This window comes from Protomyctophum bolini, assembly GCF_963924005.1.
Source record: "Protomyctophum bolini genome assembly, chromosome: 22".
NCBI classification, from domain to species: domain Eukaryota; kingdom Metazoa; phylum Chordata; class Actinopteri; order Myctophiformes; family Myctophidae; genus Protomyctophum; species Protomyctophum bolini.
The window spans coordinates 10,587,763-10,609,891 of record NC_137883.1 but is presented as its reverse complement, the minus strand read 5'-3'; the positions used below and the strand labels follow the sequence as shown (position 1 = coordinate 10,609,891).

The 22,129-nt window shown below is 42.9% G+C and overlaps 2 protein-coding genes across 3 annotated transcripts; one reads left to right on the top strand and one right to left on the bottom strand.

Annotated features, from left to right (window-relative positions):
- The first annotated feature begins 4,352 nt into the window (after positions 1 to 4,352).
- On the top strand, positions 4,353 to 12,816 carry sowahb (sosondowah ankyrin repeat domain family member B). Its single transcript, XM_080755354.1, has 6 exons — positions 4,353 to 6,252; positions 6,941 to 7,120; positions 8,574 to 8,765; positions 9,721 to 9,983; positions 10,092 to 10,279; positions 12,120 to 12,816. Exons 1-6 carry the CDS (start codon positions 4,419 to 4,421, stop codon positions 12,583 to 12,585), a joined length of 3,123 nt encoding a protein of 1,040 aa, XP_080611480.1. The 5' UTR covers positions 4,353 to 4,418; the 3' UTR covers positions 12,586 to 12,816.
- Positions 12,817 to 15,231: 2,415 nt separating this feature from the next.
- On the bottom strand, positions 15,232 to 21,165 carry taf1a (TATA box binding protein (TBP)-associated factor, RNA polymerase I, A). Of its 2 annotated transcripts, XM_080755837.1 has the most exons (11): positions 21,004 to 21,165; positions 20,686 to 20,814; positions 20,422 to 20,588; positions 19,888 to 20,010; positions 19,001 to 19,193; positions 18,516 to 18,643; positions 17,630 to 17,785; positions 17,343 to 17,409; positions 16,973 to 17,096; positions 16,676 to 16,836; positions 15,232 to 16,260 (listed from the first exon to the last, which is right to left on the bottom strand). In XM_080755837.1, the coding sequence occupies exons 2-11, from the start codon at positions 20,792 to 20,794 to the stop codon at positions 16,163 to 16,165; spliced, it is 1,326 nt and encodes a 441-aa protein (XP_080611963.1). In that variant the 5' UTR covers positions 20,795 to 20,814; positions 21,004 to 21,165; the 3' UTR covers positions 15,232 to 16,162. The 2 variants fall into 2 exon arrangements, with proteins under 2 accessions (XP_080611963.1, XP_080611964.1); XM_080755838.1 differs by lacking the exon at positions 17,630 to 17,785.
- Between the last annotated feature and the right edge of the window lie 964 nt (positions 21,166 to 22,129).

Sequence of the window (22,129 nt, the reverse complement as noted above, 5' to 3'; positions counted from 1 at the left end):
CGACTGGAAGAGTCTCCCTGGCAGGCCAATGTGGCTGTCCAAAAAGGATTCTGCTTCAAGTGGTGGGTCTGAGGCTTCCCGGTCGTCTAAGACCAAAAGGCACAGAATCATCACTCCACAAGGGATTCATGGTGGCTGTGACACTGGTGAAACGGAGGCTAACATCCAGGCCTGCAGCATGAACACTCCAACCTGAACACTTAAACTTTTTTTATTATTAAAGATGTATTTTCTTATGTAAATGTTTGTTATGTGTATTAAAATGTATTTTAATTAACAATTTACTCATTACTCCGTCTCCTTTCATGGCAAAGTAGCTAGGCTCTTAAACGCTGAACTGAAAGTATGTAGTTTGGGGACATGCCAAGTTGTTGACCATACTGTAGAATCATCAGTGTTTTAGTTGTTTGACAAGTATCCTAAGGCCCAAACCACACTAATTGCAACTAGTCGCAACTCCTTGCAACAAAACCGTTTGAAGGTATGTCCCACCAATGCAACTAAATTTAGTTGCATGTTGCAAGGAGTTGCGTGGTGAAGCAGAGAACGACATTACACCAGGCAGTATGTATCAAGTATTATACAGAATGGATTATGAACAGAATATTATGAGACCTGGTCACTGGAGAACGGAATTGAGTAGGAAAAGTGCATATTTGTATCAGATTAGTGATTCAACACATGCATGTATTGGGTCAAGCAGAGAAATGTCAGTCCTATAATGGGATGCTTGTGGTGCAACATGGCACCACTGCTATACAAAGAACCTACATGGACTTTAACTCAAGGAACAAAACTACACAGCTGTGCAGTGTGGGGGAAATGCATTCATCAGAGGTTTAATGCTGTGCAACAACGTTTTTATTTTTATATACAGTTATGTGTAATGGGAACCTGAACCCCAATGGTTCTCACTGTGGGGTCCTCCTGGGTTCCTTGGATATTGCAAGTTTTGGACCAACAGTATCACATGGGGTCCATGTGGCCTAAACCTAATATAAAACTGTGGTTCCTTGAAATTAAGGATAAACTGGTGTTGTGTAGACTAGTCTAGAGGACAAAACTAGCATACATTAGTCATGAATAAATGTTACAAAATTACAGCCCATGATTAAGTTGCTGTGATATTTTGGTTAAAATAACGTTTTTCTTTTAACTGTTCTAGCCTATATTTCGTTATCATAGTGTTTGTTCAGTTGCGCCTCTCCCATCTCCAACGCTTTAGTAAAGAGAAAATAAATTTCCAGGTGGTTCAGTCAAGTTCGAGAGAACCCCCATTGACATTTTTCCAGTAATTTTATTTTTGTTTAGTTTGTGTGTATGTGTAAAGAGACAAATCACAATAGGCCTACATGTATTGGGAGAATCTTTTTTATCTACCGGTATTTTATTTTATTTTTTAGAGGCTGGCATCCAGCTCTATGTACATTGTCATCATCACATGCAAGCTGAGATTAATTTGCTCACCCTGATCTTTCACACTACTACTAAAGTCATGCTTTTTGCATTGGGCAGGCTGCTGCAGTGTGTCTTGCAGGTGCAGCTAATGACCTGTAAGAGTCGCTGTGGAGCTGGTGGTCAGCTCAGGACAGGGATCGACAAGCTCCCCATCACTCTTTAATCTACAGGCTGGCAGTAGTTAATCTATGGTTCCCTTACAGATGTCATTATAGACATTAGAGTCATATGGACTGAGCCATCCTGCATCAGGCATCCTTAATCAAATATTGGGAGCTTATCTTTGACTTTCAGTGTCTGGATATTTCTTAATTTCTCTACCCTGTACCAAACATTTTGTTTGGATGAGCACACCAGCTCTCATTTCTTCCAGCCATTCCTCTTACCAATGAAGATTGGCTATGCTCTGTGCTCATCATCAGTGGCCAAGCAAAGAGTGATATTATGTTGTTTGCTCGAAGCACAGATGATTGTGTGCTGCTTATTCACAGTTAACACAGATACAGTTTATTTACTGAAATTGATGTTGTGACTATCTCTCAATAATTCATAATAATAACAGCCACTGTTCTGAAAGTAAAAGGCAGAAATATTGACAGCTTCCTTCACACTCAAACACATAATTCCCATTCAGGGCCGATCCATGGGTTGACTCAATCCTGAAGGCCTTTTTGGTCAAGTAGAGCAATAAAAAACCCAGATAAAAACATCTCATCCACCGTCCAATCATGCTCAGGTTTGCTGGTTTGAATGTGAACCCCAACGAATCAGTGTGGGCCGTGCAGGTGAAAGCAATCCAGCCTAACTGCACAAATCTGTTTTAAATGGAACTTGTTTTATTCTCTCACCACTTTCTTCTTCTCCAGCTGCATTTGAATGAGCCACGTCTGTTGCACCAGTTTGTTTCAATCCTCCTGCATTTACAAACGATAGAGTGATGAAGGCCCCTGTTAGAGGAACAAGGAAAATGAAACAACCAAAGAAAATGAGAGCAAGGGCTCACTCCACCTTCATCTACAGAGCTATAAAAGAGGTCAGTACTCGGTAGTGCCATTCTTCAGCAAAGATTTGAAAGCGTATTTAAAATCTATATGAATTGCATCACAACACATTGCATTGTAGATGCTTTGTTTTTATGGGGTATTTTGTTGTGTGGTATATGAACTAATTTGAATCCCACTATAAAACAAGTGTATTTATCATTGTACATTTACAACACATTATGTGAAATGTCTCTTCTACAGGGCGGTTCTGATGGGACTGGAAGAGTCTCCCTGGCAGGCCAATGTGGCTGTCCAAAAAGGTTTCTGCTTCAAGTGGTGGCCCTGGAGGCTTCCCGGCTGTCTAAGACCAACAGGCACAGAATCATCACTCCACAAGGGATCCATATGGCTGTGACACTGGTGAAAAGGAGGCTAACATCCAGGCCTGCAGCATGAACACTCGAACCTGAACATTTTAACTTTTTATATTATTAATGGCTGTATTTTCTTATGTAAATGTTTATGTTATGTGTATTAAAATGTATTTTAATTAACAATTTACTCATTACTCTGTTCATGGCAAAGTATAGGATTCCTCTTGAATTGAAAGTAGGCCTGTGTAGTTTGGGGACATGCCAAGTTGTTGACCATACTTAGAATCATCAGTGTTATTAGTTTGACAAGTATCCTAAGGCCCAAACCATCACTAGTCGCAACTTCTTGCTACAAAACCATTTTAAGGCATGTCACACCAATGCAACTACATTTAGTTGCATGTTGCGTGGTGAATCATTGTTGTGGTTTGGGCCTAAAGTCCTAACTACACCATAGGGTCTTGCAACTACTTGCAAACATTATTCCCAATGACAGTTGCAAGGAGTTGCAACATGGCACCTGAACACTGCTATACGAAGAACCTACTTGGACTTTAACTCGAGGAACAAAACTTCACAACTGTGGGGGAAATGCATTCAGAGGTTTAATGCTGTGCCATTTTTATATCCAGTGAGTTATGTGTAATGGGAACCTGAACCCCAGGTTCTCACTGTGGGGTCCTCCTGGCTTCCTTGGAGGTTAGCCTATTGTTTTGGACCAACAGTACCACACGGGGTCCATTGTGTGGCACTGTGGCCTAATATAAAACTTGGGTTCCTTAATTGAAATTAAGGATAACTGGTGTACTAGACAAAACTAGCATACATTAGTCATGAATAAAGTTTACAAAATTACAGCCCATGATTAAGGTGCTAAATATTTTTTCTATTAACTGCTCTAGCCTATATTTTTGTGTTTGTTCAGTTGCAGTACGTATTTTTGTTTTATAGTTTGCTCAAATTACTAGTGCGTAATAGTGACTTTGTGCGCAATTGTGCTTGTTGTAGGCTAATTCATTGCCTTATCCGTCTTTTCTGTCCTGTCCTTATTCTCGCGCATCCATAATAAAGCATACACTGGACCGTGACTAATTTGCATTAGAATACATGATCAAACACACCCTAACGAAACTGAATTAGATTGGGGGGAATAATTACATTTCTGTTTAACAAAAGCACTGGAGAGACAGGGAGGTCAGGGGATCTTAGTATAATATCTGACAGAAGGAATTGACTTTAAAGAAACACGTTTTAACAAACACTCTAGAATAAAGTTATTTAACATTTATTCTACCAAAAAGTACCACTTTTACACCATGCAGGTCCTAGGCGGCTAGGCCTATTGCATTTTACTGAGTCAGGCAGTAATGGAGGAATGGCATGCAGGCACTCCAGGTATGCAGGCAGCCTGCAGGTGCAACCATGCAGAATTAAATCTCATATACTGAGGTGGGGGGTGGAGTACTGTCAGTGTGGGTGGAGTTATGTTTCCACACACACACTGACTGACATGAATCATGAAACCAGTCCACAGAGCAGCGACCTTTGCTTTGTAACTTGGGCGAAAAGAAGAGCATAGGAACTCCGGAATAAATTACTAATAATGGCCACAGAGTTCACGCAGGACGCGGTTCTGTACTTTCTCCAGAGCAACGGCGGCAATGTGAGGAACGCCGAGCTGTTGGCTCACTTCGCCGCCTTCCTGCGGGACAACGACAACCAGGCGCACCACAGAGAACTCTTCAAACAGTTCGTCAACTCCGTCGCCACCGTCCGACAAGAGGACGGGGTGAGGTATGTTGCGCTGAGGAAGAAGTTTAGATGCACCACCACCGGCGGCAGTGGCGGGGTCCCTCCCATAACCTCGCCTCACCAGGCTCCCCGGGTGGTGGTCTCTTCCAGTGAGCCTTCCAAGAAGCAGCACCATGCCGGGAGAAAGAGCGACCAGACGCAGACCGCCGCTGGGCGGAGGGACCGCTCCCCGCGCGATGTGAACCGAAACCCGGAGAGAACGTCGTCACGGCACGGTCGCGGGGAGAAACCGCCCCCGCCGAGGGAGACAACGGGAGCTGTCCACCTCACCGAAACCATGGGGAAAATCGACGAAATCCTTCCTTCGGCCGGGATCGTCGTAAACAACAACAATAACACGGGGGAGACTAATCTTAATTTGGGGATGTCTCCTCTCCAGTCTCTCCACCCCTCCTACCCACATGACAGCACTGAGGACGCACCACAGCAGCAACAAGTGCCCCTGGTCAGCAGCACAGTCTCAGAGCAGCTGGTCCCATATTATAGCAGCACCAAGCCCACCTCTCCACCAGGGAACAATAATAGTCATGGTTTTGACAAAACGGAACATATTACTATTGGTTTACTTGACCAGAGTGCTAGAGACCAGTCTGCTGCTGACGTGGGTGATAAATTGGGACAGCCTAGAGGACAGATTGACACCCAGAGAGATCAGGCGTCCTGCCCTCCTCACCTACCTCCCACAAAAGCTCAGGAAAGGCATGGAGAAACCACCCAGCAGAACACAGAGAAAAGGAGAGAAGCATGTCTGAAGTTTATTGAAGCTGAACGACAACAAACAGCAGGTGTGCCTCTTCTTCATCACAGCGACCAGCTCCAAATAACTCGGCGTGCCAGGCAGAGACAAAGCTACAAAACGGCCGTCTCTTATGATGATGATGATGATGAACAGGAGGAAGAAGAATTGGAGATCCCAAGGAGGCCATGTTCAGAAGCGGTTGAAAGAGGTGCATGGCCAATGAACGTTCCTCTTGAACACATAAACGGAGCCATCTCCTCTTCCTCGCCATGCATCTCCAACTCCCCTGCTCCTTCATCATCGCTGGGCGCTGCTTCCTTTCTGAGTTCTGAGAGAAACTGTAGCACCCTGGGCTCCCAGCTGCACAACATTCCAGCCATTCACATCGAGGGCTCAGGAGGGGAATGCGTGTCAACCCAAACCACAGGGTGGAGCTCAGGGTTTGGGCAGGTTGCTGGCTCGGGGATGCAGCTCGCATCGGCTCCAGTGGACTCGAACCCACTTAGACGCAGCCTGCCCTTAGAAGCCGAAAACGACATGCTCTCATCGCTGGATAGAGCCCATTGCATCGGACCTCATAGTCAACGCCATCTAAGCGCTCACCTTAACCACCCCAGCTCCCAGTGTGACCCTACAAAGTTGACACAAGTTGGGCCTACTCCAGAACAACAGTTAAATCCAGAAGCAAGGCCAGGCACGGGTCTTGATCCAGACCCAGGGACATCTGGGCCAAGGGGGCTCGGACCAGGAGAGGGGATGTCTTCCAGCCACAGCAGTCCCATGTGCGTCTCTCCAGCAGAGTACCCCACTAGTGACTGGCCCCAGTCTGGCTCTGCTAGAGCATCAGAGTGGAGCAACAGTGATGGATCACTAAACATCGATGAAGGTAGCTACTTCGTGGTTTTAGAGAATGGGCAGTTCACCTCCATTTGTCATGTATTTATGCATTTATTATGCATGTTACATTTATAATTAACTTTGTCTTATCAAGAGTGTTTTAATACTACACATCCCAGAGTTCCCTTCGCAGCCATAAGCACACTGAGGAAAAGTAAAATAATTAAAACAAACAAAAGCTAAATAGAAATTAATTATAGACGTAGACCCATGCAGAGATGTGACCACCTGACCGATACCAGATCCTTGGATCTGATGCTAATCCCAATTCTGGAAGAGTGTCCTAGACCAATGATCACAGATGTAGTGACCAATAGTTGGACAAACAAGTCCATTTTACATTTATTTTTGTAAACATTGAACTTGTTCTGGTAATATGGTAATATAGTAAATGTAGCACACAGATGGGACAATGCCCTGAAATCATCCATTAATGTGATCACTGGCTTCATTCAAAACGGGCCTGAAAAAGCATCCGTCTGAAAACTACAAGTGGAGATGGATATTAAATTACCTTGATATAGCTAGTATTTGTTGATGTGTATCAAATGTGTTAATATTCTATGCTGTGTTGACGAATTGAATAGAGGACCACAATGGAAACCAGTCCCCTGGACATTGTTTGCACCTCTGTGCCGTTTACATTTTTGACTAATAAAGTAATCAATCAATCCTAGGTGAAGCTGCAGCTGAGACCAAAGTCCAGCCAGTACAACAGCGAGCCGAGGAGAGCAGACTTCTGTCTCTGATGCACCGCTCTGAGAGGAAAATAACGGCGCCGTGGCATCATTCCACCGGCCATCTCCTGGACAATGAAGATGCTCCTGCCAGCGTAGCGTCATGGCAGCACTCCACAGGTATGGAATTAATTGGAACCGGTCCCTCCCTGTATCACTGGTTTGGCATTTAAGTAACTCATTGGTCAAGTGATGTATTAAGACAGTGGTTCTCAGCATAAGGTCTGGGGCCGGGGCCCCCAGGGGTCCTTTAGGGCAGAGGTTCCCAACCACTGGTACTAGTACCACTAGTGGTACCTGAGCCCCCCCTCTGGTGGTACTCAGAGGAGTCGCCATAAAAAGACAAAGGTAGAATGAAATATTTATATTAATTCTATATTAGTTCTTCTAACCAAGCAATTGGTTGAAATAGGCTCTCCAGTTGTGCTGAAATAAATGAGCATGACAGCACACCTAGCCGTTAATAGAAGATTTGAGGATGGATTAATCACATTAGAAATATTATCAGTTGTGCTAATTAGACAGTTTCATCAGAGCAGCAGCTAAATTGGCTTGGGAATTGAAAAAATAAAAAAAGGTATAAATTACATTTTCCTCCTGTGTTAATAGATGAATAGGATGAGGCAGGTCTACACTCCTGTATTTTAACATCAGTTATTGTGGTGGTACTTGGCTTTATTGCATGATATAACCATGATAAGCTTGCTGTCAGTTTTGTTTATATAGCCTAATGCTGAGTTCCACAGCTTCAGCTAAAGAGGGACGGAGGGAAATGTAGTATAGGAGCAAAAGGAGTCCCAGACCCAGACAGTCAATTATTACAGGTACAAGTAGAGGACATAACAACAGTGTCTACTTCGATCAGTTTCACAGTTTATTATCACACTAAATCAAACCAAATCGTGTCAACAATAGGTTTTTATAGCTCCCTAACAGCAGTTCATTTTTTATCGTGTCAACAATAGAACATTTTAGATTGTGGTCTGAGAGATAAAAAAAAGATTCGTATCAAATGGGGGCCTGTGACCTAATGCATATCATATGGGGGGCCTTGATTAAAAGGGTTGAGAATCACTGGTTAAGTGATAGTCTCAATTTCTGCTCTCCTTCTGTCCGTCTCTCTATTTGTTTTTCTTCTTTTGTCTTCTCTTTCACTCTGTTTTGAGCTTTATTTCTATGTAAGAAAGTATTGCTTGCTCTATCAGCCTTTATCTTCTCTCCCTCTCTCCGCCTCCGTCTACCTCTTGCGCTCTCTGTATCTCCAGCTTTCACTCTTGTTCAAGGTGGTCTTTATTGTTGCATCTCCTCAGAGAGAGAGAGACCCAATAATAATTAGAAAATCAACATGTACACAACATTCTGTTTAAGGTGCTTGAAGATCCTGTGCATCTAGGACCTACTCCTATGTTATCAACATCTAATGTACACATGGAGTGAGCATGTGCCAGGGTCCTTGGCTCCATGGAAACCTACAAACGAAGCTGCACACGTCACGCAGATGCATTTAACCCTTGACCTTGACCACTCCTTTTGGTGTCTACATTTCAACACACTCATAACCACATTTCCACAGGTCATCTCCATGACAGCCAGGAGGAGTCCAGTGAGGGTTCCACCTCCTCTCTGACGGTGCGAAAGCGTCCGGTGGTCGCCAGGCGTATCAGCAGCCGACTGAGAAGCAGGATGTGTCGCAGTCTCGGCGCTGGCCTCGACGACTCCTTGTCCGGACCAGAGGAAGAAGAGAGGCGGCCGCGGGGAAGGAAAGGTGAAGGAGGTTTCACCACCTTTTAAGTCACATGTGGAGAAAAAAAAACACCTTTACAAAACGTTAAAAAAAATATATATATCGTCTCTGTCGGGTGGAAACCTCATATATCCAAAACTGTTACTTTTCAGGATTCAAATTCCAAAAATGACTAAATCAGCAGATTCAAGCTTGCAGATCGGCTACTTTTCATGCTTTTGTGTGACGCAGCGCTGTAGTATGATCAAGCAGAGCATTCATTTTGGAGAAAAAAACCCCAAAAAGTTAGAATATGGAGAGGTTTCTGCCCGACAGCAGCGATACTGTATAGACTCTGGGGTCCTTCTAAAATAGTCAGTCAAAGTTCTTTACTGACTGACTGAAAACCTGTTGTTGAAACACTGTAAAGATTCACAATGCAACGACTTGCAGCCTCTTGCAACAGAATCCTAAAACTGTGGTTTGCAACTGGATAGTCCACACTCACACCCAGGCACAGAGCTGCGGACGACTGCCGTTTCCACAGCAATAATTCCTTTGTACAAACAGACAGGGCATTCCCTAAATTAGACACACCAAGGAGGATAGGTTACCATTTCCATAGCACTAACTCGTGACAGAAACACAATATTGATTTAAGTATTTATTACCATTTGCATGAACAGCCAATGTACTGTAAACGGAGGCAGAATATCAGGTCCATTATTCAGAAATGGCAGACCAGATAATTCCATAATTCAGTGGTTCTCAAACATTTTCACGTCACCCCCCAAATTGTTATGTATTTGGCCGCGGACTCCCAAAGTCTGCAGCCTTTGTCAAGTTTTGTCAACATCTTTCATAAAATAGTGTTTAAACTGTTCCTCATTTTGCTGAGGAACAGATCCCCTGGAACCCTCTACAGGACCACTGCGAGAACCACTGCTTTAACTGACCAATCAGAACTGAATACTCAACAAAGGTCTTTATGTTTCAGGAGCGAAAACGTCCCGCCAGGATCGTCTCACCCTCATCTCATCCTCCCTCAGCATGAGCCACCATTTCTCTAACTCGTCCCTGGAGTCCTGCTCCACTCCCCCTCGCTGCCACAGCTCTGCCTCTGCCAGGGACCTGGCAGAGGCAGAGGAAGAGGAGGACGGATGCCATGAAGCGGTAGTGGGAGGAAAGAAGGGACTCCCCGCTACCGCCATTGCGGCCATCACTACCACCTCTCCTTGTTCCTTAGACTTCAATCGAGAGGTTAGTCCTGTCACAATTATTTACTTGACTATAGCTAAAATAGCTCACAGTACATCGCACTGAGCTTGTAAATTAAAATCTTCGCTATTTTTGAATGTGTGTTTCCAGTCGTTGGTTCCTCTGGACCGTAAGGAACATGACTGGCTGGTGAAAGGTGCGGCGGGGTCTTGGACAGACATCTACTCTCTGTTCAGAGAAGACCCTTCCCTTCTCAACAGACGAGACTTCATCTCAGGATACACTGTCCTGCACTGGATCGCCAAACACGGAGACCACCGTGTCCTCAATACCTTATGGTAATACTGTACGCACATACACACACACCAAAGTCAAGTCCCAGGCACACTTTATGTAACTGTTTGACTTTATTTTAAAGTTAGGATAGGGCTTAACACAATTATTGACCGGCTGAGGCAAACAGATATAACTACTACTACGACAAGTACAATTACTGCTGTTACTTCATGTACTACTATTAATACTGCTGCTACTTCTACTACGGTACTCTACTGCTCTACTACAAGTAATACTACTACATTATGACTGCTGCTACTATTACCTCTACAAGTACTACTACTACAGTTACTACTCTGGTTACTTTAACCTCTACCAAACGTACTACTACTACAACAACTAATAATGGTGCTAACTACTACTATAACTTATACTGCTACTACGGATGACACGACTACTACTCAATATGCGTTGGAATTAGAAATACTGCTGCTAATACTTCAACACACTGAAAACTGAGTCTCCTAAAAAACGTTGGAGATCTACAATATGATAAAGCTGTAAAAAAAAAAACACATCGCAAACACAGGAAATAGTTGTGCAGTGTACTGTCAGTTCCACCACAGTTAGACCCAACCGTGCATTTGTGATTGGCTGAGAGGTGTGCAGGACTGCAGGTATCTCATGACAACCATAGATATTTAAAAATATAGCTGACTCATTGGCTGCTGCAGTTCATTGGGGCGACGTGACTCCATTGAAGGCAGGATGTCAAGCGGAAGTGCCATGATAGGGAACAGCTGAAGGCACGCTGCGTCACTGCCCAGGTGACGTCACTCATGCCACTCCTCCATGTCTCTCGCTGTCACTCAACTGACTACTGGCCAATCACAGTGTGTCTTTTCCGGGACTTCCATTACTTCCGCTATGCTTCGCAAGGAATCTTGGGAAAACGGTGCCTTAAATTTTGACACGCACAACAGAGCCAGAAGAGGCGTCTGCCTTTATATGTCTATGATGACAACAGTAATCTGAACAGATGATCCACCCTCTTTAACCTACCTGTAACATAGGCATAGCAATGGCCAGCGCCGGCTCTTAGTAACAATGTCGTTTTCATGGTCTTTGTTTTATAATCATCATAAATGTCATTAAGGAAACACTGTTATATTATACTTGAGGTCATGCGTTTCCATTAGATATTGGCACTAGTGGTGCTTACTTGAATGTATTATTTCTTAAACACTTTGGAGTATTAGAATAGGGCTTAAGTGGTTAGATAAAGCAAAGGTGCCTTGAAATGTAGACTAAATACTACTGAGGCTTTGAATTGTGTTTATTTTGAATGTATGCATGTTTGGTAAATGGTGCGATAGTACCTTTATCCAACGCACATTACAACGTCCATTGCATTCACCCATTTACAAAGTAACAGTGGAGGAAACCATGCAATGTATCAACCTGCTCACTGGGAACAGTTAGTGGTTCAATATCTTGCTCAAGGACATGTCAACACAAGCCAAGAAGAGCTGGGTGGATCAACCCGGGTAGCTCCTGATATCCAAGCAGCTGCTCTACCTCCTGAGCCACTGCTGAATGAAGAAGGGATTCAATAACGAGTAAGACGCGCAAACGCGGGAAGCGAACGCAGCTCGTACATATTTGGGTTTTGGACGTATAGCTGCTTTGGGGACTCCTTATATGGTGCCCCTTTTGTGCCCATATATGGAGCTGAGTGATTGCTGATGCAACACACTCCATATTTGGATAGCGGGACAGACACACAGACAGACAGACAGACAGACATGATCTGCTAGGTCTCATAGTAAGTGCTCACTGCGTTCGCAATTAATTAAAAAAAGACCAAAGATCAATCCTGTCGTCCTTGATCTCTTGCTCTAGGTACGGTGTCAGTAAAGCTGGTTTGACGCTGGATGTCGATGCCAGGTCTGCATGTGGGTACACACCCCTCCACCTCGCCGCCATCCACGGACACAAGAAAATGGTGCGCCTTCTGGTCCAAAAGTTCAACGCCAGCGTGGGACTGAGGGACACCTCTGGTAAGAGGCCCTGGCAGTATCTGGATCAGCCCCGGGCCATAGACATGCTCAAGCTCCTGAGTGCTCCTGAGTGGGCCTGTGAAGGACGAGGACGAAGAGGAGGAGGTGTCAGGAGGAGTGAGGGAGGAGGAAGTGGAGGGGAGGGTCACCACTCGCCACACATGTGGGAGAAGGACCATCGCAACAGGGAGGCAGGCGTTTCAAGTCCTGCGGTGGCAAGAGTTAAGAGGTCGTCATCTATCGCTGCGTTTCTGAAGCATAAATCGCTGCTTCTGTTCCCTGGACAACAGTCGGACACCTTTGTCTGAATAGGCATAAAGCCTGATTTATATTTTTAGCCAATCTGCAAGCTGACAATGCATTGCAGCGCAATCATGGTGACTGTAAAAAAAAAAGTCATGAGACTCAACAGAGAAACTAATAGTTTATTTTATTTTCAGATGATGTGGTTTCTATGCTTTAGTATCTGACTTGGCATTGTCATCCGGGACTTAATGATCATTGTGAGCTCTAAAGCCCAAACCACACCGGCAGTAGGGACTCCATGGGACAAAACCGTTTTAAGGTCAACCACACCAATGCAACTCATTGGTGTGGTTGACCTTAAAGCAGTTTAGTCCCAAGGAGTCCCTACTACCGGTGTGGTTTGGGATTAAGATCGGAACCTTTTTTGATACAGTATGTGGCACGATGCACACCCAAGTACATAATGGCTCACCGACTCAATGGCCGACTGACTTTCTCACTGACTGCTCAGCTGACTTCTCATTTAGTTGGCTAGCTGGCAGCTTGACTTTAGAGACTGGCGGACTGGCTGGTGGTGAGCTGGATTGCTGACTGACATCTGATGGGACTCACTTGACTGGCAGATTGGTTTCCTGACCAACTGGCTGTCAAACCTGTCTTGCCTGATGTACTGTATGACCCAATGACAAGCCGCTGTAGGGCAGCCAGTCGTCTGGGAATTGGGCTGTTCTTCTGCATTACTGAAAGTCTTGATGAAACAGCTTGTTGTACAGCGTGTTTGGATGACAGCAGTGTAATTTAGTTTTGCTATGACTTACAGCAGTGGTTCTCAACCTTTTCAGGCCGTGACCCCCAAACATAATCATATTTGAACTGGGACCCCCCACCTTGACACAAGCACTTGGGAGTTTAGGAGTTGAGTAAGGTGAAGCTCACAATCGACTATTTTCACAATTTGCACCTCTTTCTTATATTATTTGACAATTTGGACAATGTTTGACAAGTTTTATAGTATAGTTTATTGATTACTTTTGATGTAGTAAATTTATTTTTCCTTTCTTAGGTATTACAAAGGTCTTAAAAGTCCTTCACAGTCATCTGGGGATGACTCACACGGGGGACCCAGTGGTTGAGAACCACTGGTGAAGCTCACAACCCGAGCTTGTTGATCGACTATTTTCACAATTTGCACCTCTTTCTTATATTATTTGACAATTTGACCAATGTTTGACTAATTTTATATACACAGGTTGAGAACCACTGATGTACAGTATAGAGATGGATCCTTTTGTCAGGCACCCACATTTTGTTCAAATGTTGTTTGACTCAGGTCTGAGTATGTGTACTCTGTGTGTTTGCACAGGCATCCACACTGACAGGAACTCTGACATGATCTGACTCTTACATTCATACACTCTTGTTAAATTAACACTAAGGTTCTTCTGACGTAACTTCTTTTTACACATTTTTGTTTTGTTTTGTTTTACCAAAGCAGTTCCCGGATTGTCGGACGTTGAATCAACATTTAATAACAAAGGATCTTTTCTCGGCTGAAAACTGAACTTTGCACGTACGCACGCGCACACACACACACTGAATGGAGGGATAGTGATACTAATTCTGTGACTGATCTAATTCTGGATTTCACTGCATAATGATCTGTAAAAAAAAGTTTTATTAAGACATTGTTGTACAAAGTCCGTTTTCTCACCTGAAGCATTAAAAAGGAGAAACTGTTTGCAAGCACTTACCTGCAGAGTGGGTTGGGTTTCATTGACATTGCCTGGTGGCTTTTGCTGTTTAGCCTTGTGAAGTCTAGCTTTAACAGCCCTCGGGTGACCCACATTGTTAGTGTGCATGTCTGGACGTGTGTGTGTTTGTGCGCATTCCCTTTATTTTTCTTTCTTCTAATAAGATAATCAGTCCACTCCACGTTGAGATGGTGTAACAGAGACTGACAATAGGAAAGTTGAGAGGGAGACCGTATAGGTACGACAGACAGTAGGAAAGATGATAGAGGGAGACACCACTGGTGGACTCTATCAATACATCATCGACTGGGCTCTTATTTGGTCCCTATTCATTGTGAGCTTGTAGATCGGCTGTGTCTCATATAGAAACAATTTGTTTTAAACAAATTTTAAGGTTTTCAGAAAACCTTTAGTTTAGGTTTTAGTTAGGTTTTATTATATTGTCCGTATGTCCGTTTGGTTCCAGAGGAGAGTGGAGACACCAAATATGTTGGGGCTTTTCTAGCCGAAGTTTGAGAATCACTGATCTATAGGAAGATGTTACGGAAACTTTGATCTCAGAAAGTTAAGCATCTTTTCAGTGCCTGCAGCCATTCAATTATCATCTGTCTCCTGTCAGTGGTATTTGTGATGTATCCTGTCTGGAATGTTGACATGCTGTGTAGAATCTAACTACTTCAAATGGGTTCAGAGTCTCCTGAGGAGGTGCGTCTGAAGCTGTCCGGATGGGGTATCTGGACTTAAAAACAAATCCATTGACCAAAGTCCCTCGAGTCTATAATAGGCCCCCTCCAAATTTGAGTATTTTCCCTCTACACAAAATATCACTAATGGAAATAGGCGAGGCGAGGCTACAAGTTTGTCTATATTCGCTGAATGTTTGCCTGTTACATGCGGTTTAAGTGACAATCAAGAGTTACAAACAGATAAATGAACACTTAGGGTTTTGCTGTGCATTTTGTTTATTGCATTGTAATCTCTTATTCAGTACACTTTTATGGTACTTTGACGTGGAAATGACAGACTGTTTTTGTATTGTATCGTAAAATTGCAATGTTCCACTGAAATGTCCAACTCGCATGCCAGTGCATCTATCAGAGAAATGTGCCAAACGTTGCACTAGTTTTTACAGTAGACCTGTGGAAGTCATGTTGATACATCAGGTACTGTACTTTGTGCTCATCCAAGTTCTATGGAGCCATATCTCTACTGTCTCTAGAGAATGAAAACACTGTTCCAGGGAATGCTCAGCAACCGCTAAAGAATGCAAAATGTGAAAGAAAAAACAACCATCTCCATTGTATAGTTGTAATCCACTTTTTCTAACATGCCCAAAAACAAGGAGCCAGGGCCCATACAATAGATCAATATGATCTTAATAGTTAGCATGAAAAACATTTGTGAAAAAATAACTCCAATCATTTTAGTCTCTTGTCAAACTCCATAGAGGACTGTACTTCATGTCCATGTATCAAGTCAGTACTCATTACTTAAACCACTTGGCTCTGCAATAGTTTCACACTGGTACCACTGTACCATACATTTGCATTAACCATAAAGATTTAACAGAATACATTAATCATTTCCCTCAAATAAAGTTCTTCTTTGGCAGAACGTCTCGGTCTGTGCTGTGATCCATTGACACTTTGTTTCCCAATTCGAATGAGAAATCTAGGATGTAAACATACTTATGCAGAACCGTATGTGTCTAACTGGTTGGACAAGTTTAGTATCTCCAATACTGGGTTTAACATTGGTTGTTTAAACAGATAAGGCAATCCAGGCACAGTCAAGGAATAAAACTCCCTTATTTTTTTGCCATGTCCACTTGACCACCTGGTCAGCTTTGTGGGTAAAGGCCAGGGTCAGGTTTTGTGTTTCTTTGGGGTCACTCCTTGGGGTCATTCTTTGATCTTTTCTGTTTCTTCTTTTGGGGTGAAACATCTGGGTTGATTTTCCTCACAGCGGCATCATAGCTAGAATGACCTGTAACAAGAAAACGCAATGATCACACTCACAGTCTACACATAGTACGAGCAACTAGTACACAAACTGTAAAATGTAATAATGATCATTAACAATTATTTGACAGCACAAACTCCTGTTTGTAATATTTAAAAGCTAACGCAAGGGATAGTCACGTTTTATCCAATCAGGAGAGAGAACTCCTGATTGTCTCTCCTGACTGTATCCAATTGGTATCCCGAACTGAAAATGTATTTTTTGTTTACTAAAAAGCTGGTGACATCTGGACGGAGACCCATGTTACTGAACTAACACTATAACAATGATTGGAATATAGACCTACAAAGCAAGTGTATTTAACGCTTTTCTTAAAAAAACTGAAAATATCACTATTTTGTAGAGTTAACCCACAGTAACTGCTCCAGAGGGTATTTACCTGGGCAAAGCTTTCTTTCCAGTAATGACTTCACTTTCATCAACTCTAGGTTCTCTGCATAATCGTTCTGGGCATGAAAGCTTGTGAAGTGGTACGAGGGCCACCAATCTTTCCGTGTCGCCATCGTTCCAGAAACAACACTCCGAAATTCTGTTCCATTTCTATAAAGGAAATTAAAATACCAGAGTAAGCTTTAACCAAATGAACCCCGACACACGGTTATGTTCAATTAAATGTTGCACGATTTGATATTTTTTGGAAAGTGGAAGTGTGGTTCATGTCTCATACAGTACATACTGGTGCTTTAATCTACTGATGGTGGTCTTCAAATGGCTCCATACAGCCAAACTGCTCTTCCAACAGGCATAGTCCAGCATATCCAGAACAACCTCTAATGCTGTCTGGACACAACCTTCTGTGTCTGGGAAAGAAGAGATGGGTGTTGTTATGGAACAATGGGACAACCGAGGGGGAAAGAACGATGAATGATCAAATAGGCGTGTATATATACACACAGTAGAAAACATGTAAATAATGATCACTATATGACATGTATCTCCATTTGCATGAATTTCTCAAATATAAATAATGAAATTGATTTTTTTTTTAGATTTAGAATTATGCAATAAATTTGCATTCAAGAGGCGTTGAAATACACTTTGTTTACCTGACTGAAGCAGCAGAGTGCTGTATTCCAGCATCAGCTCATGGCTGGGGACTTGTGTGTGGAGAGTCTGAAACAAAGGGAAGTCAAAGAAAATGTCTATTGAGACCCCATTAACTTTCATAGTTATAACCAGGGGAGACAATATTTATAGCACAAATATGAAAGCAATACACACTTGACACACACAAAAATGTATTACTAAAAGATATACTATCTGACTTGAATGCACGCGACACTCACTGGCATGCAACAAAGTATGAATCAGATTTATGTCTGAATGGTTCTACCTTCAACACATTCATCTGATTCTCTGGGCGGTCATGCCGCTTCAAGAACTGGTACAGGTAGATGCATGCGTTGGGATTGGATGGAAACGTGCTGTCGTACGCATAGTCAGTCAAGACCTTCTCAGCCCCCTCGAGATCACTGTAGAATTCCAGCATCTGCCAATATATCAAACAGAGGTTTTGTTTTCAAATTCGAGCCTCCATTTTTTTTTAACTCACCATGCCATAATACAAAAGCTATCTTTTACAATACTAGACTGGTGCCCGAATCTGTGGAGCACAGATTCGGTAACAATTCGGTAACAACAGAAGTTGGAGATCCATGACCCACCCAGCTATGAAATACCCGTTGTACCCATTCCACCCATCTGTCTGTGTCCCTTTTATGCCCATATATGGAGATTTCTGTATCTATGTCCCTTTATTCCTATATATAGAGTTCTGTGTCAGGCATGGCCAAATATGGAGTGTTGTGATGTCAGAACAGGCCAGCTCCAGATATGGAGCCTGGGCAGGGGCCCTGTCCAGAGCCCGGGCAGAGAGGCCTTTTGTGGCGGTTCTGGACAACCGTGGGTCTGACCAACTTTACACCAGGCACTGCCCTCCCTGAGTCCCTGCGGGGATGTGGAACGTGTGTGTCGAATTTCAAGTCGGTGGTGCGAACGGTTCTCGAGTTACGTGCATTATTCCACATCGTGAGTGTGGCTTATTTATTCAGTATCTTAATAGAATATTGGTGTAGAGGGAGGTTCCATCGTGCCTCAAACCTAAACCAGGCTGGTCCGGTGTATCTTGTAGCCTTTTTCTTTAAATTAGATTTTTAGCAAATCTCTTTGGTATTGGCACTGACTCGAGATAATGGATAGAGAAGGTGCTGAGAACTTACATCAACGTAACAAAGTATGAAGGGATCCCAGATGCCTGGAAAGTTGAGGATTCCCATAAGGCTCACGGAGGCTTTTCTGAAGTAGAGATGCAGCTCTGGGTCAGCTTCCAGATCAGATTCTTCTGAAACTGTTTAGGGGTGTAACAGTTAATCAATCTAACACGCAGACATCCATGCCCTAAACATTGCTTTTTTCCCAACATGATACTGGCGCTTTCAATGTATAGAGGCTATGCACGTGACATCATTATCATACCCGGAAGTCATGCGGGAACGCCTACTGAGTGGCAAACAACTACTTTCTGGCCTTGACAGCCCATACATCCAAACAGAAAAGTCCTATCTGAATGCATTAAACAACGTTAAACAACGTTAAACTCACTTTGGCACTTACTTTGCCAGGCACCTTATGCATGCACATACCCTCTATCGTAACAAATAACAAACTCTTAGGGGTTGTGGTGTTGTTCTAAATATTCTGTTACCTGCCAGTTGGGATTTTCTGTCGCACCAGATGATATAATCCAGCATGCCCTTGTAGGCCTGGATCAGACGAATCCTCTGATGCTGTGCCTGTGATATCTTGCCATGTCTCCAGCACTCAGCAATGGACAGCTGTTGATGTGCCTCCATGATCTGGCCGTTCACCAATAGGTGGAATGCATGTTCCAGAGAGATCTGAAAGATGGGGAAACTAGAGATGCAAATGCAGCACAAAAACTAGGCCTCTGTAGAGTTGGGTGGATTTACAGGTTTACACCATCTGGTCCGGGGTACGAACTTAAACCGGTTTCATTTTATGTGGGCCGACTGTATACATAATTATGAGACATGCTGGCAAGTTAAAAGTTAAAGTACGAACCTGTGCCGACAGTGTCACAGTGGATTATGTTTGTTTACAATACAGAGCCAGTAGTGTGTCGAAGGCAGCCATGCACAATTTAGTGCCGATTTCAAGCTGGCATGATGTGTTGTATTTGTATGTGTGTTCATGTGTATTTTTGGGTTGTCGAGAGAAGACAAATAAGGACAATTGTGTGCCAAAATGGCAAAAATGTGGTATGCAAGCTGAAAGTAGTGAGCTGAAAAACCTAGATGAGGCAACATGTAAAAACTGCCTGAAAATATGGATATTGTTTTCAAGTTGCAATAGGCCAAAGTCTTATTTTACTTACATACAGTTAAGTATAGGTTGAAGTGTTCAATTTGTGATGGGTGGCCCTCATGGAGAGAATATAACCAGTAGCCTAATTCCGGTTCGGTCTTAGCCTTGCATAGCTAGCCCACGGCACGCAGTGATATTAGTTCGGTATGGTAACTTAAATATATATATATTATCACTGCTCTAGACACGCAAGTAAGTCATACATACCAAAAGATAACCCTTAACTCCCACGTTTTTCATTTGAGCATAGAAGCTGTTCTGGGCATCCATCATTGAGTTGGGATGTTGGTGATGATGGTGCAGAATCTCAGTGCCAACTCTCCAATAGACCTGGGATACATAGTACAGAGAACATGTTGTGTTGTGAAGAGAGTAGGAACTTGGAAGCCATCCTTGCATGCTGCACTTTCATTTACGATATCGCTGCTGTTCGGTGGAAAGTGGAAGCCTTGTATGTCCAAAGCCATTGCAGTTATTTGCTCTACAGGAAATGTGATCCATCTGCGTTCTGATCCAACAGAGTTCTTTGGTTGAATTTGTATGAAACCCACAGACAGACTTAATCACTTTCAACCTCGTGTTCCTATGTTTGGGAATATGGCCATTCCGGACTACAATTTGTGTGCAAAAATAGCTGATGTACAAGCTCACAGCCATTTTTGCTACTTTAGTGCAACAATGAGATATGACTCATATGACTCATGTTCTGATGACATGAACATGATAAGGACACACACCAACCTCATTCATCAATGGAGGCACATCTCCTTGTGCCAAGTCTTCTAGTGATTGGGCATAGCTGGACATGTACTCCGAAGCCTCTTTCCATCGATGATGCAGCATGGCTTCTCTGATATACTGCAGACAAGTCCTGGTGGACTTGTGATACCCAGACTCAAGCGGTGTTTCTGAGGATACAAAGGGACAACATATTCTAAACAAGTGAAATAAAGCACACTTGGTGGGAATGAAAATCCTGTGTACAATCCACACAACAATTCTCACCTGTAAATAAGGCTACTGCCTTGGGTAGTTTAATGTTCTTGGTACAGGTGTCATCTAATGGTTCATCTTCCTCATTAGGAGATATCGGCTCTGGTTCAGTGTCATCCATGATCAGCAGTCTATTCAGATCTGAAAGACATAGCAATCAACCAATTTATGACTACTGTACACTACTCAGACTACTGTATATTACAGCTGTGCTTTGTTTTTCTTGTGAAAACGAGGCTATAGCATCTTATCTGATTATCATTGTGGGACCGTCAAGCGTTATTACAACTCCATAAACTGCTACGAGTTAATAATGATACAGAGACTTACAGTATCAGTGTCCTGTTGTCCTTTTCTTATCTGCTAGCACCCCCGAGCCTCTTATTTAAACACCTATCTAATATATCTAATGAAACTCATTCCAAATATAGTAGTAGTGCCATTGATTAAGACAGAAATGTGTGGGAAAGTGCAGTTACAGAATCCACGTTGTTGCACTGTGTCTGTCGCTTCTTCTTCTACTCTGTTTTTTTACCCGAATTCCGGTTGTTCTTCTACATCTTCTGGGTGTCTGTTTTGACCTCCAAAAGGTTCCATTACCGCCCCCTGTCGTATTTCCATTGAGCTGAGAGGCAAATGTTAATTGGGTCGTCCACTCACAGTTAACAGTCTTTGTATTGAGTTTGTGCTTGAAATGTACTGTAATTCTGCAAACTGTTAATACATATTTCAATCAATCAATCAAACCTATTACCTAGCCTATGATTCTTTTGTTAATATGATTCTGATGATTTCTTGAAGATGGGTTTGAAACATCTCCCACACTCAAATGCTCTGGTCCTCAGTGCTAAAACTAAATACCAATAAATATATGCCTTGGGAAATGATCAGAATTGAATGTAAAGTACATGCACGGTACAACATTATATCAGACCTAAATTTACACTTCAACTTCTCATTAAATGCCCATAATGATTCATGATCCATGTAGCAAATTGCAGTTAATTGTAGAAATATTAGGCCTTAAATGTAATTAAAAACTATTTATAAAAAAAGCATAATATATGAATTGGGCCCCTACATAAATGGTGACCAGGGCCCCTGCATAAATGGTGACCAGGTTCTCTAGGTGCCCATTTTCTGGTTACCTTGAAGCTCTTCAAGTTGAAGAGCTTGAAGAGCATATGTCTATGTTGAAGAGCACTGCAAGAGTGTGCCAATGTGGATGAGCCTGTGTGCCGTAATTAGATGCGATAGACAGTGCCATCTTTTGGACATAAGCTGTATTTACACTTTTACATACACGCATGCACGCACGTGCGCGTGCACACGTCGTTTACTTTACGCCCACTAGATGGCGCTATCGTATCGAATTACAGCACACCAATATATTACCATAATTTAACTATAATTGGTCTATGGCTGAAACAGACGAGCGTGATTAAACAAACCTAAA